At 52.9% G+C, this 12,964-nt stretch overlaps 1 protein-coding gene across 3 annotated transcripts in view; it reads left to right on the top strand.

Annotated features, from left to right (window-relative positions):
• SLC44A2 (solute carrier family 44 member 2 (CTL2 blood group)) overlaps nucleotides 1-10,690 on the top strand; it is a 34,103-nt gene extending 23,413 nt beyond the window's left edge. For 2 of the 3 annotated variants that reach the window (XM_055430026.2, XM_055430025.2), the window contains exons 5-22: nucleotides 482-566; nucleotides 764-874; nucleotides 962-1,022; nucleotides 1,110-1,233; nucleotides 1,367-1,450; nucleotides 1,535-1,647; nucleotides 4,126-4,257; nucleotides 4,349-4,448; nucleotides 4,534-4,626; nucleotides 4,803-4,887; nucleotides 5,474-5,736; nucleotides 5,823-5,917; nucleotides 6,501-6,604; nucleotides 6,711-6,784; nucleotides 6,874-6,944; nucleotides 7,114-7,202; nucleotides 8,616-8,700; nucleotides 9,150-9,500. In XM_055430026.2, the coding sequence (XP_055286001.1) occupies nucleotides 482-566; nucleotides 764-874; nucleotides 962-1,022; nucleotides 1,110-1,233; nucleotides 1,367-1,450; nucleotides 1,535-1,647; nucleotides 4,126-4,257; nucleotides 4,349-4,448; nucleotides 4,534-4,626; nucleotides 4,803-4,887; nucleotides 5,474-5,736; nucleotides 5,823-5,917; nucleotides 6,501-6,604; nucleotides 6,711-6,784; nucleotides 6,874-6,944; nucleotides 7,114-7,202; nucleotides 8,616-8,700; nucleotides 9,150-9,271 (1,891 nt within the window). In that variant the 3' untranslated portion in view covers nucleotides 9,272-9,500. The other variant, XM_055430027.2, reaches the window with a different exon arrangement.
• The last annotated feature ends 2,274 nt before the right edge of the window (nucleotides 10,691-12,964 follow it).

Below are 12,964 nucleotides of genomic sequence, written 5' to 3'. Positions count from 1 at the left end.
AGGCTTCCCTCACCTCCATCCATCCACCAGTCCAGTCAACAAGTGTTTATAAAACTTCCACCATCCCCAGCCTCTGTTCTAGGCCTTGGGGTCAGGGCTGTAAATGAGACATTCAAGTCTTGTCCTCTGGTGGCCCACATATTAGGGGAGAGACAGAGAAGGGACAGTCCTAGATCTGATGTCAGTGAGGTGAATGGGCAAGTTAGTTCAGAATGAGCTGTGCCATTCCCTGGCTGTGTGACCTACAGCAAGGGTCTCAAACTCTCTGGGCCTCATCTCTGAAATGGGGATCCTGACTTTCCCACTCTCATGGGACTCTTCTGATGGTTAGATGAGCCAGTACATGTCCAGTGCTTAAACAGCACCTGGCATGAAGCTGCTGCTGCGGTTGTTATTGTGGTTATTTCTGTTTTCATTAAGATATTCTGTATAGGCTGATGGAGAAGTCTTGACAGTTTCCATCTCTCTTCCCCAACCCCAGGAACAAACCCTTCCTGTTTTATTTCAACATTGTGAAGTGTGCTAGCCCCCTGGTCCTGCTGGAATTCCAGTGTCCCACCCCCCAGGTAACTTCTCTCTCCGCCTGTTTCCTGTGCCCCGCTTACATCAATCAGGTCCTTTTTCCTCCTCTAGTAGTAGCTTCTTTCCCAGCCCTCTTTCTCCCCTCGATGAATAAGGGGGAGGAGTGTGGGACCTCTGTCCTAAGAGGGGATCAGGTGTCTGTTCTGACCCCACCCAACCCCTGCCTCCTGCCCCTCCCAAGATTTGTGTGGAGAAATGTCCCAGCCGTTACCTCACCTACCTGAATGCCCATGCATCTGAGGACTTTGAGTACTACAAGCAGTACTGTTTACCTGGCTTCCAGAAAAACAAGGTAAGTGGATAACTGCCCAGGGAGCCTGGGCAAGGGCAGGTCCAGAGTGCTGGCCTGCAGGATCGGCCACTTGCTGTCTCTTGGCAGGGTGTGGCTGAAGTCCTTCGAGATGGAGACTGCCCCGCTGTCCTCATTCCCAGCAAACCCTGTGAGTCTGGGGTCCCATGAGCTTGGGAGGGGCCTGAGGAGGTTTCAGGGGCTCCACCTGACTGGTCCCATCTCCAACTCCATGTAGTTGCCCAGCGATGTTTCCCGGCTGTCCATGCCCACAAGGGTGTCCTCATGGTGGGCAACGAGACGACCTACGAGGATGGGCTTGGCTCTCGGAAAAACATCACGGAGCTGGTGGAAGGCGCCAAGTGAGCACCTCGACCCACCATGCCAGCACTGTGCTTTCCTGGGGGGTGGGGTGGGGTAGGGAACAGGGCATCCCCTGGGGCTGGCCCAGTCATGGATTGGGATCCTACCTAAGCCTTGTCTGCCCTCCCCCAGGAAGGCCAGTGGAGTCCTGGAGGCCCGGCAGCTGGCCATGAGGATATTTGAAGATTACACAGTCTCCTGGTACTGGATTATCATGTAAGTTGAGAAGGAAGGTAAGCTAACCTATCTGAGATTGGTGAGGGGATCAGGATTCACTTATGTCCCCGTTTTATCCCCCAGAGGCCTGATTATTGCCATGGTGCTGAGCCTCCTGTTCATCATCTTGCTCCGATTCTTGGCTGGCATTATGGTCTGGGTGATGATCGTCATGGTGATCCTGGTCCTAGGCTATGGTAAGTCTCTCCCTCGCTATGTCCTTCCCTCCCCACTGTCTGCAAAGTGCCTGTGCCCTTGGAGCTGTCATTGACCCATCAAGAATCTTCTCTTGGGACTTCCCTGGTGGTCCAGTGGTTAAGACTTCATGCATCCAATGCAGGGGGCATGGGATCAATCCCTGGTTGGAGAACTAAGATCACACATGCAGTGCTAAGTCGCTTCTGTCATGTCTGACTATTTGTGACCCTATGGACCATAGCCCGCCAGGCTCCTCTGTCCATGGGATTCTCCAGGCAAGAATACTAGAGTGGGTTGCCATGCCCTCCTTCAAGGGATCTTCCCAACCCAGGGATTGAACCTGCATCTCTTAGTCTCCTGCATTGGCAGGCGGGTTCTTTACCACTAGTGCCACTTGGGAAGCCCAAGATCCCACATATCCCACAGCCAAAAAAAACCAGAATCTTCTCCTGAGGAAATTCCCTGGTAGTCCAGTGGCTAGGACTTGCGCTTTCACTGCTGGGCCCTGGGTTTGATCCCTGATCACAGAACTAAGATCCTAAAGGCTGCAAGGCATGACCAAAAAAAAAAAAAATTTTGCGTGAGCCATCAGACATTCTCTATGTCTTTCACTGGGAATATTTGTGAAGATGTTCATCTCGACATTGTTTATGAGAGCAGACACTTGGAAACAACCTCCATGCTCATTTGTGTGTGATGGGTTAAATCATAATGTTCCCAAACAGGGCTGGATCTGTATTTTGTTGACAGCAAAGTCATCATCAAGTAGACCATCTAACACAGTGGTTAAGGCCACATGCTCTAGCACCAGAAAGCCCAGGGTCTGAATACAGCCTCTTCCAGTTCCTTGCTCTATGACCTTGGGCAAGTGACTCAACCTCCCCATGCCTCAATGTCCTCCTCCATAAAATGGGAATAATTAGTATTTACTGGTTCAGAGACTTGATGAGAAGAAGATAGGGTGTGAATGAGATGGGAAAAGGCCCTGTGACCTGTGGAACTCAGAACACAGTGCTTCATGTTCTGTTTATTCATTTAAATTTTGCCGGATATGCAACCTAAACTGGGGACACAGATATTAAAATATTCATGTTTTCATTTTGTTTTTATTTTGGCCACACCGTGCAGCGTGCAGGATCTTAGTTCCCCAACCAGAGATCAAACCCATGCCCCCTGAAGTGGAAGCTCAAAGTCCTAACCACTGGGCTGCCAGGGAATTCCCAAATTAGTGGTTTCTAACTCGGTGCTGGCAGTTTAGGTGGTTAGTTTTTTGTTTTTGTTTTTTAAATAGTTATTTTTATTGCCTTTGTTACTTGGTGACTCCATGGTAAAGAATTCACCTGCAATGCAGGAGACCTGAGTTCAATTCCTGGGTTGGGAAGATCCCCTGGAGAAGGAAATGGTGACCCATTCCAGCATTCTTGTCTGGGAAATCCCATGAACGGAGGAGCCTGGTGGGTTACAATCCATGAGGTTGCAAGAGTTGGACACGACTTAGCCACTAAATCACCACCATTACCATTTTGTTACTACCCTTGGCTGTGCTGGGTCTTAGATGTGGCACAAGGGATGTTTTAGTTGTGACATGCGAACTCTTAGTTGTGGCATGTGGAATCTAGTTTCCTGACCAGGAACTGAGCCTAATCCCCCTGTATTGGGAGCTTAGGGTCTTAACCATTGGACCACCAGGGAAATCCCTGGTGACTAGCTTTTGTACGTTATCTGTACTGTATAATTTTCTTCTACAGAGAGCTAAAGAGAATGCTGAAAATCCCTAATGCTACCCCACTGGATGTTAGCACCCATGTCCCTCCCTACCTGTGAATCATCGTTACAGGGTGGCAGAGGGGTCAGGTTGGAGGAGGAAATGGCAACCCACTCCAGTATTCTTGCCTGGAGAATCCCAGGCTCCAGTCCCTAGGGTCTCAAAGAATCGGACACGACTGAAGCAACTGAGCATGCAGAGGGGTCAGGAAAGCCTCAGGTCACACGGCATCCTGATACCTGCTCACTCATTCATTCATCCATCTTGTATTGAATGACTATGTCCTGGGCAGTTTTCTATGTCCTGGACTTACAGCAATGAATACACCAGGACAAATCTTACTCTTGTGGAGTTTATATTTCTGGGGGGTATGGGCAAGATGGACAAGAAGCAAACCAGATAACCTCTGGGATGTCAAAACAGTGAAGGGGGATAAGAATTTGGAGTGTAAGAGGATATTATTCTAAAGGGGAGAAAGGATCCTAGAAGGTTGCATGAGAAGGTGACTTTAGAGCAGAGGCTAGAAGATGTAAGGGATCCAGTTGGGGAGAGACTGAACCAGGCAGCAGGAACAGCCAGTGCAAAGGCCTGAGGCAACAGCAGCCCCCTCTCAGCCTTGGTTTTTGTTTTCTGTTAAATGGGTATGATTGTACCTGCTTTGCAGCGTTGGGGGAGCAGTGGTTGGGCTGAGGTCAGTGGTTCCCCTGTGCAGGAATACTGCATTGCTACATGGAATATGCTCGGTTGCGTGGTGAGGCCGGCTCTGACGTCTCCCTGGTGGACCTTGGCTTCCAGACGGACTTCCGTGTGTACCTGCACTTGCGGCAGACCTGGGTGGCCTTCAGTAAGTCTCAGCTCCCCACTCAGTGAGGCCTGGGTGGGAGTGGGGAGCCCAGGCAGGTGGCAGACTTGAATGCACCTTCTGCCCCCCACAGTGATCATTCTGAGCATCATTGAGGTTATTATCATCTTGCTGCTCATCTTTCTACGGAAGAGAATTCTCATTGCCATCGCACTCATCAAAGAAGCCAGCAGGTGGGTGCTGGGATGCCAGAGGGTCAGGCTGGGGCAGTCGCGGGGGCTGCTCGGGCTTTGATGTCTGTGTCTCTGCTCCTTCCAGGGCTGTGGGATATGTGATGTGCTCCTTGCTGTACCCACTGGTCACCTTCTTCCTGCTGTGCCTTTGCATCGCCTACTGGGCTAGCACTGCTATGTATCCACCATCAGACCCTGGTCTCTGACCCCAGGGATGGCTAAAAGTGCCCAGCTTGCCTGGAGATGACCCACAGCCTGGGGGCAAGGCCAGAACCTGGTGTGGGAATGGATTCTTTTTACATGCACCCCTGTGGTCCCTAAGCCCTGAACTTAGGTTCCTTAACAAGCTTCTAGCTTCCTGTCCACTTCCAATGAAGCTGTCTATAAGATCTTCAATGACACCAGCTGCCCAGTTGCTGGGAAAACGTGCAACCCCGAGGTGAGTGTCCAAATAGAGGGGTGGCTGTTTCTCTGATAGCCCACAGATGATCTGAAATCTCTTGTTCCCACTTGGGGACCATTGAGCAAACATTTGACGCCTGCTGTATGTCCTGTGACAGATGCAGGGGGCATGGGGAGGAAGAGATCCAGTCTGGCCCCCACTACCCCCTGCTCCCTAAGTGCTGATCCACTCACTTTCCCCCCACCCTTGACTTTGTCTCCTGCTACTGCACCCCTCTCTTCACCCAATGGTGGCCAGTTCTTGCTTCCAGAACCCTGTCCTTGCTTTTCACAAGCCCCTCACCTGCCCTCTGTGGTCTTCATAGTGATCTCTGCCACTTGTGATCTGTCCACATGGCCACTCCACTGATCCTCATGATAGTTTATCCTGCCTCCCTGATGCCCACTGAGACAAGGATCTCTGAACTTTTTGCAGGCCCTTCTTGTGAACTCCCAGTTCCTTAACTCAGTTCCTCATGACTCCTGTCCCACCCCATGGTCCACCTGACCTGGGCCTGATGCCCAGAGCCCACTCTGAACCACAAGGCCCTATGATGTGACCAGGCTCTGCATCCCTCCCACAGACCTTTCCTTCCTCCAATGAATCCCGCCTGTGTCCTGGAGCCCACTGCCAGTTCGCCTTCTATGGTGGTGAATCGACCTACCACCGGGCCCTGTTGGGCCTGCAGATCTTCAACGTCTTCATGTTCTTCTGGCTGGCCAACTTCGTGCTGGCACTGGGCCAGGTCACGCTAGCAGGGGCGTTCGCCTCCTACTACTGGGCCATGAACAAGCCAGATGATCTGCCTGCCTTCCCGCTCTTCTCTGCCTTTGGCCGGGCGCTCAGGTGGGGACCCAGATGGACTGGGGGTGGGGGGTGAGATGGAGTGGAAGAGGCCTGGCCCGGCCAATGACCACCCCCTCGGCTCAAAGATATCACACAGGCTCCCTGGCCTTTGGCTCCCTCCTTCTGGCCATCGTGCAGGTCATCCGAGTGATGCTGGAGTACTTGGATCAGCGCTTGAAAGGTATGGCCCACAGGTGGTTGACGTGATTCCCACGGGGGGCGGGGCTAAGGGGGTAGATTGGGATTGATTCTTGGAGGGAGGTGGGGCTAAATTAGTGGGACAGAGAGTGGTTGCTGCCTATGGGGCTTTCGTGATTCGTTCCTGTGATGAGGAATGGCTGAAAGAGCCCATTGAAAGTTCTTTCCGTTGAAGGGGTGGGAACAAGAGGCGGGGCCGCCATTGGTTCCTGAAGAGACGGTCAGGCTGGGATTGGTTGTACTTCGGGGTGGAGCCAAGGAGGTCTCAAAGATTGGCTCCTGCCTGGGAGGTAGGGCCAGGGTAGCCGTGTGGGTTGTCACTTATTGCTATCTTCGAGGCTGCCCTGAATGCCTGTTTTGGGGGACTGGGCTGAGAGTCACTGTTGGTTCCTACCAGCGTGCGGGGCAGGACCAAGGGTCCTGAATCAAGTCTCCCTCTCCTTGTCTATTCGAGAAGGGGGCTTTAAGAGTCCTGGACTCTGCCAAGTGTGTGAAACAAGGAAGTAGGGCCTCCTACCAGGCCGAGTGGGGTTTCCTCTCACCTCTGCATCTCTCTCATCTACCAGCGGCAGAGAACAAGTTTGCAAAGTTCCTCATGAGCTGTCTCAAATGCTGCTTTTGGTGTCTGGAGAAATTCATCAAATTCCTCAACAGAAATGCCTACATCATGGTGAGTAGGCCTGGGACCAGGAACTAACCCACCAGCTGCTGCTAGCTGGAGGGGCCCTCATTCCCTGGCCCGGTGGGGCTGATCCATTGCTCCCACCTCCCTCCAGATTGCCATCTATGGCACCAACTTCTGCACCTCAGCCAGAAACGCCTTCTTCCTGCTCATGAGAAACATCATCAGGTCAGGGAAAAATACCCTTCTCTGGCCACCTCCCTCCTCCCCCAGGCCCTGAGCCAGCATTCACGTCTGCTTCTTACTGTCCCCTGTAGGGTGGCTGTCCTGGATAAAGTCACTGACTTCCTCTTCCTGTTGGGCAAACTTCTGATAGTCGGTAGCGTGGGTGAGTGCTGTCTGGCTGCAGAGAGACTGTTGGAGGCCGTTTGTGAGCTGCTATTGGCCCCCATGTCTTCTATGATAACTGTCTTCTCTGGGGTCTTCTTGGTTGGGGGGCGGGTGGCATTTCCTTTATCCAGAACCCTCAACCATCTCTATTTCCTTCTGCTCTCCAGGGATCCTGGCTTTCTTCTTCTTCACTCACCGAATCAGGATCGTGCAGGACACAGCACCACCCCTCAATTATTACTGGGTCCCTGTAGTGGTATGAACCTTTGGGGGTGGGCAGGGGATGGGGAGAAGGAAACGTTGGGACTCGCCTGGCCTCCTCTGACTGGACAGATGTGAATGGAAGCAGAGGTGGGGAATGGTTGATTAACTCAGGCCACAAACATTTATTAAGTACCAACCATGTTCCAGGGCTTTCCTGGTGACTCAGTGGTAAAGGATCCGCCTGCAGTGCAGGAGTCAAAGGAGATGCAGTTTTGATCCCTGGGTCAAGAAGATACCCTGGTGGAGGGCACGGCAACCCACTCCAGTCTTCTTGCCTGGAGAATCCCATGAACAGAGGAGTCTGGTGGGCTACAGTCCATAGGGTCACAAAAAGAGTCAGACACGACTGAAGCGACTTAGCACAACCATGTTCCAGGCATGACCTGGGAGGGCTTCCCTTCAAAGGCCTTACAGTTAGGAGTAAATAGACATGGGACCTCCCTGGTGGTCCAGTGGTTAAGACTCCATGCTGCCAATGCAGGAGGCATGGGTTCGATCTCTGCTTAGGGAAGTAAGATCCCACATATTCCACATGCCCATGATGATGCCAATTAGATGTATGCTTGCAAAGTTGTATGTTCCAGAAGAAGAATTACAGGGAACCAAGTGTTAGAGCTTGCAGTGGATGATGTGGGCAGGTGTGGGAGTCTAGAGGGCTTCCCCATGGAAGTGATGTCATGTCTAAGATCTGAAAGAGATGCAGGCAATATTGTGGCAGAGGGGATAGACACCTGAGGCCCTGAGGCAGGTCTGTGCCAGGAACAGCGAGCAAATGAGTGTGGGCGGTGTGGAGGGAGTGACGGCATGAGGCGGTGGAGGTCGGGCAGGCAGGGGATGGGGCTGTGGTTAGGGGTTTAGGTCGTCACCCTAAGAGTAGTACAGTCTCTGAGTGTGGGACTTGGAGCCCAGTGGCCTCGGTTTTTTTATCTTAGTTCTTTGTTTGCTAGTTCTCAGTGACTCTGGGCGAGTTATTTAATCTGCTCACTCTAGTCAATCAATGTTTATCAAGTACCTGCCAAGGCCCTCTGAGTTTCCAGGTTGCTGGGGGATATAAATGGGACAGATGCAGTCTAGTAGGGATGTGGGCATTACAGCTGTCATGCGCTGGGGACTTCCCTGGCGGTCCAGAGGTTAAGACTCTGTGCTTCCAATTCAGGGGGCATGAGTTTGATCCCTGCTCGGGAACTAAGATCCCACACCCCTTGTAGTGCAGCCAAAAAAATTAAAAAGAAAAAAGAATACTGGCAAAACCTATCATTCCCTAAAAAATGCAGCCAAAGGCTTTAAATGAGGGGCTGGCTTATCAGCAGGGAAATGGCACGCTGCTAGCTGGGAATGGATGAGGTGGTGGGTGGAGGCTGCCCTGGGCAGAGGGGTGGCAACAGCTTGTCTGTTCTTCGCCCAGACGGTGGTCATTGGCTCCTACCTGATTGCCCATGGCTTCTTCAGTGTCTATGGCATGTGTGTAGACACACTTTTCCTCTGTTTCTGTGAGTAACCCCTCACCCCCGACCCTTGCTGGGCCCTGACTCCCTTCTCCCCTTTGGGCAGAACACCTCCCTGCGATGGGGCTACACATCTGCCCACCTGGTGCCCGTGGCCTCCCCAGAGCCTGACTGTCCCTAGGGCCCCGGGCTGCCCCACCTCCCACCCCCCCAGCTTCTCCCCGGCGTTCAGAGTTGCTCCATCCTCTTGTCCCTTGGTCAGGCTGCAGCTGGAACACTGTCCCTTGGGCCCTCGGCTTTGGAGTTTCTGGCTTTGTGGGGGACATCTGTGGCTGCCACTAACTCTGGTCTCTCCGTCTATTTTTTGGTTTTTTGTTTTCTCTTTTCTCTTCCTCTCCTCCACGCCTGCTGGCTTCCCTGAACTCCCCCCTCCGCCTCCCTCATCCCCTCCCTGACCACCCTTTCCCCCCTTGCTGGTTCCTGGGGGAGCCCAGGTGAGGACCTGGAAAGAAATGACGGCTCTCAGGAGCGACCCTACTTCATGTCGCCCGAGCTGAGAGACATCCTGTTGAAGGGGAGTGCGGAGGAGGGGAAGCGGGTGGAAGTCGAGGAGTAGAGAGGGAGGCTGGCTTGTAGATCAGGGCGGGTGCACGTGGGGCTTTCGGACCTGGGAGTGGGGATCAGCGTGTGTGTGTGTCCCCCGTTCCCACCCTGCTCCAGTTTTGCCCCCTCCAGCCCCAGCGCCTCTTGCTTCCTAACCTTCTGAGGCTTCTCTGTGGCCCACCCAATCCCCCGGTGCCCCCGCCCGTGGGCTCCCCTCACGCCGCCTGCTCTGGGGCCTCTCTCCGCAGTGGAGGACCTGGAGAGGAATGACGGGACACCCGAGAGGCCTTACTTCATGTCTCTCACCCTCAAGAAGATCTTGAACAAGACCAACAAGAGGCAGGTGGAGGCCTAGAGGCCCCGCCCCACCCTCCCTGGAAGTTTCGTGATGGGTGCTGGGCAGCTGGGCCAGAACCCCCAGCCACGGGCTGGCCTGAGGTCCTATCACTGCCGCCCCCGTCCTGCCCCACCCATCACCCAGTTCCCACCGGGGAACCTGCAGGATCTGGGGCCATCGCCTTCCTATGCCAAGGGCCAGTCGGAGTTTTCTCGGCGCCTCCCCCCTCACTACTTCGCCCCCCACCAGCCCGGATGAGAAGCCAGGTGGGGCTTCTTAATATCCAACATGTGAGGGGCCTCTGGGCTGCCCTGCGGTTCCTGCCCCTTAGGACAGTATTTGGTGGCTGCAACAGGGCCACTGTAACCTGCGTCTGCTCTTGCCAGGATGCCAGAACCCTTTCTCCAGGCTGAACAACTGGCTACTGGCCACTGCAGGCATTTTTTTTTTTTTTAAACCTGGACATGCATTAAAGGGTCTGTTAGCTTTTTCTGTCTTCACGGCTGAAATGGGGCTGGCTAAAGAATGCTGATGTCCCCTCCTCGGGTGTTGCTGTGTGTGCCCAGGTAGGGGTGTCTCCTGGCCAGGGAGGCAGTAGCTGGGGTGTCGAAGGGGTGGAGAAGAGGGAGGTAGGTTGTGGGGGTAGGGAGACTGAGGGTAGGCTGGTGGGGAGCAGGGAGGAGTTTGGTAATAGCGGCTTAATGGAAACCGGCTGGCTGGCTGAGTCCGGCCGAATCTCCCCTTTTCTCTGCCACTTATTGACACATCTCTCTTTTTGAGAGAGAAAAGAAACTGAATCCACCCAAGGGACGATTTTGAAGGGGGGATGGGGGTAGATGCCTTGGGAAAATGGGCACCCCCCCCACCTGTCACCCCTCACTTTGAGGAGCCTTTTGCCAAATGTGTTGAATTCAGGGGAACTGGTGTGCCCGTTCTCCCTTCGCCATATCTCAAGGCCCCCGGATCCGGGATCTGGAGAAACCCCAGCCTGGGGTTTCTTGTCTCCTGTGCCTGCCTGCCCCCTCCCCCATTCTGTCCGCACACCCCCATGTGTAACTGCATTCCAACCACTAATAAAGTGCCTATTGTACACCGCCTGGGCCTGGAGTGTTTGTGGGGGAGAGTGGGAGGCTGGTGGGGGGAAGCCCCAGCTTCAGCCGCCCTGAGATCCTCTGAGCTGGGGCAACTCTCTCCAGGGGGAAGGAGGGAGGGCAGGAAGCCCGCTGTCTGCTGGCCTCCGACTGAATTCTACCATGCGGCCGTTCAGGTTTCTCCCGAACAAATATCCCTTATTAGGCTCTGATCCCGACTCCAGAAGGCGGCAGTGACCTGCCCACCTCCTCGGCACAGTGCCTGGACACGTGCCCCCAGGCAGGCTTTGTCCTGGGCCCAGCACTTGGGCACCACAATCTAGTTTAAGTGGCTTCAGACCTGCTAAGCCTCCCCCACCCTGCTCGCTACTGCCCCCTGGTGCCAGCTCTTACTGTCACCTCTGGGCCAACTGCTCCACCTTAATTTTTTTTCTGGCCCCAACGTTGTATTTTTTGTAAATAGCTACCATTTTTGGAGTTCTCCTTATCTGCACACATACAGCCCCCACTCATTAAGGCCGGGAAGTTTGGCAACGTCTCTGAAGGTGGCCCAGCAGGAAAGGGGCTGAGAAGTTTAAGTCTCATTGCCTCAAAGCCCTCAGCTTCTATCCTGTACAGACACTGTTTGCTTGTTCACCGTAATCTTTTGGGTTTATTCCTTTCTTACTGCCATCTCTTGTTAACCCCACCTCCACAATAGCTCCTAAACCTGCTTGTGTGTTAACTCGCTTCAGTTGTGTTTGATTTTTCACAACCCTATGCCTGCAGGATCCCTCAGTCCGTGGACTTCTCCAAGCAAGAATACTGGAGTGGGTTGTCATGCCCTTCTCCAGGGGATCTTCCCAACCCAGGGATTGAACCTGAGTCTTATGTCTCCTGCATTGGCAGGCAGGTTCCTTACCACTAGTGCCACCTGGAAAGCTGCCAAACCAGCTTACATCTCTCCATATTTCCAGCTCCCAGCCCTCATTATCAACTCATCTGCCCCCATTCCTTCAGTTTCCCCCACAGGCCCAGAAGGGCGCCTTCTAACATCTAAGTTGACACCCTCCCTCTGCTCAAGAACCCTCCACGGATCTCTTTTACTGAGTGAAAGCCAAAGCAACCCACAGGACCCTGCCCCATCTGCCCCCTTAATGCGCTCAGGCTGACCTCATCCAGCCGCCCTGCCCCGGGGCTTATGCCAGAAACTATACCACCTGGCTCTTTTCACAGCTAGTTCCTTATCCTGCTTTCAGCTCAGGTGTCGTCTCCAGGAAGTTTCCTTGCTCATTGAAAGCTGTCTTAGCAAACTTGTGGATACCAAGGAGGGAAGTAGGGTGGGATGAATTGGGAGATTGGGATTGACATAATTATACTTTATTCAGTTCAGTTCAGTCCCTCAGTCGTGTCCAACTTTGCGACCCCAAGGTCTGCTGCACACCAGGCTTCCTGTCCATCACCAACTCCCAGAGCTTGCTCAAACTCATGCCCATCGAGTCGGTGATGCCATCCAACCATCTCATCCTCTGTCATCCCCTTCTCCCCCTTCAGTCTTTCCCAGCATCAGGGGCTTTTCCAATGAGTCAGTTCTTCGCATCCGGTGGTCAAAGTATTGGAGCTTCAGCTTCAGCGTCAGTACCTCCAATGAATATTCAGGGTTAGGATTGACTGGTTTGACCTCCTTGCAGTCCAAGGGAGTCTTCTCCAACACCACAGTTCAAAAGCATCAATTCTTCAGCGCTCAGCTTTCTGTATGGTCCAACTCTCACATCCATACATGACTACTGGAAAAACCATAGCTTTGACTATACAGACCTTTGTCAGCAAAGTAATGTCTCTGCTTTTTAATATGCTGTCTAGGTTGGTCGTAGCTTTTCTTCCAAGGGGCAAGCATCTTTTAATCTCATGGCTGCAGTCACCATGCAGTGATTTTGGAGCTCAGAAAAATAGGCTGTCACTGTTTCAATTTTTTCTCTATTTGCCATGAAGTGATAGGACCGGATGCCATGATCTTAGTTTTCTGAATGCTGAAGTTTAAAGCCAACTTTTTCACTCTCCTCTTTCACTTTCATCAAGCGGCTCTTTAGTTCTTCTTCACTTTCTGCCTTAAGGGTGGTGTCATCTGCTTATCTGAGGTTATTGATATTTCTCCCAGCAATGTTGATTTCACCTTGTGATTCATCCAGCCCTGCATTTCGCATGACGTACTCTCCATACAAGTTAAATAAGCAGGGTGATGATATACAGCCTTGACATACTCCTTTTCCAATTTGGAACCACTCTGTTGTTCCATGTC

Source organism: Moschus berezovskii, chromosome 8 (genome assembly GCF_049115385.1).
Source record: "Moschus berezovskii isolate FMDL1 chromosome 8, NW_MosBer_1.0, whole genome shotgun sequence".
In the NCBI taxonomy this organism is placed as follows: Eukaryota; Metazoa; Chordata; class Mammalia; order Artiodactyla; family Moschidae; genus Moschus; species Moschus berezovskii.
Note: the sequence above shows the minus strand (reverse complement) of the source record. Positions and strands in the feature narration are given on the sequence as shown.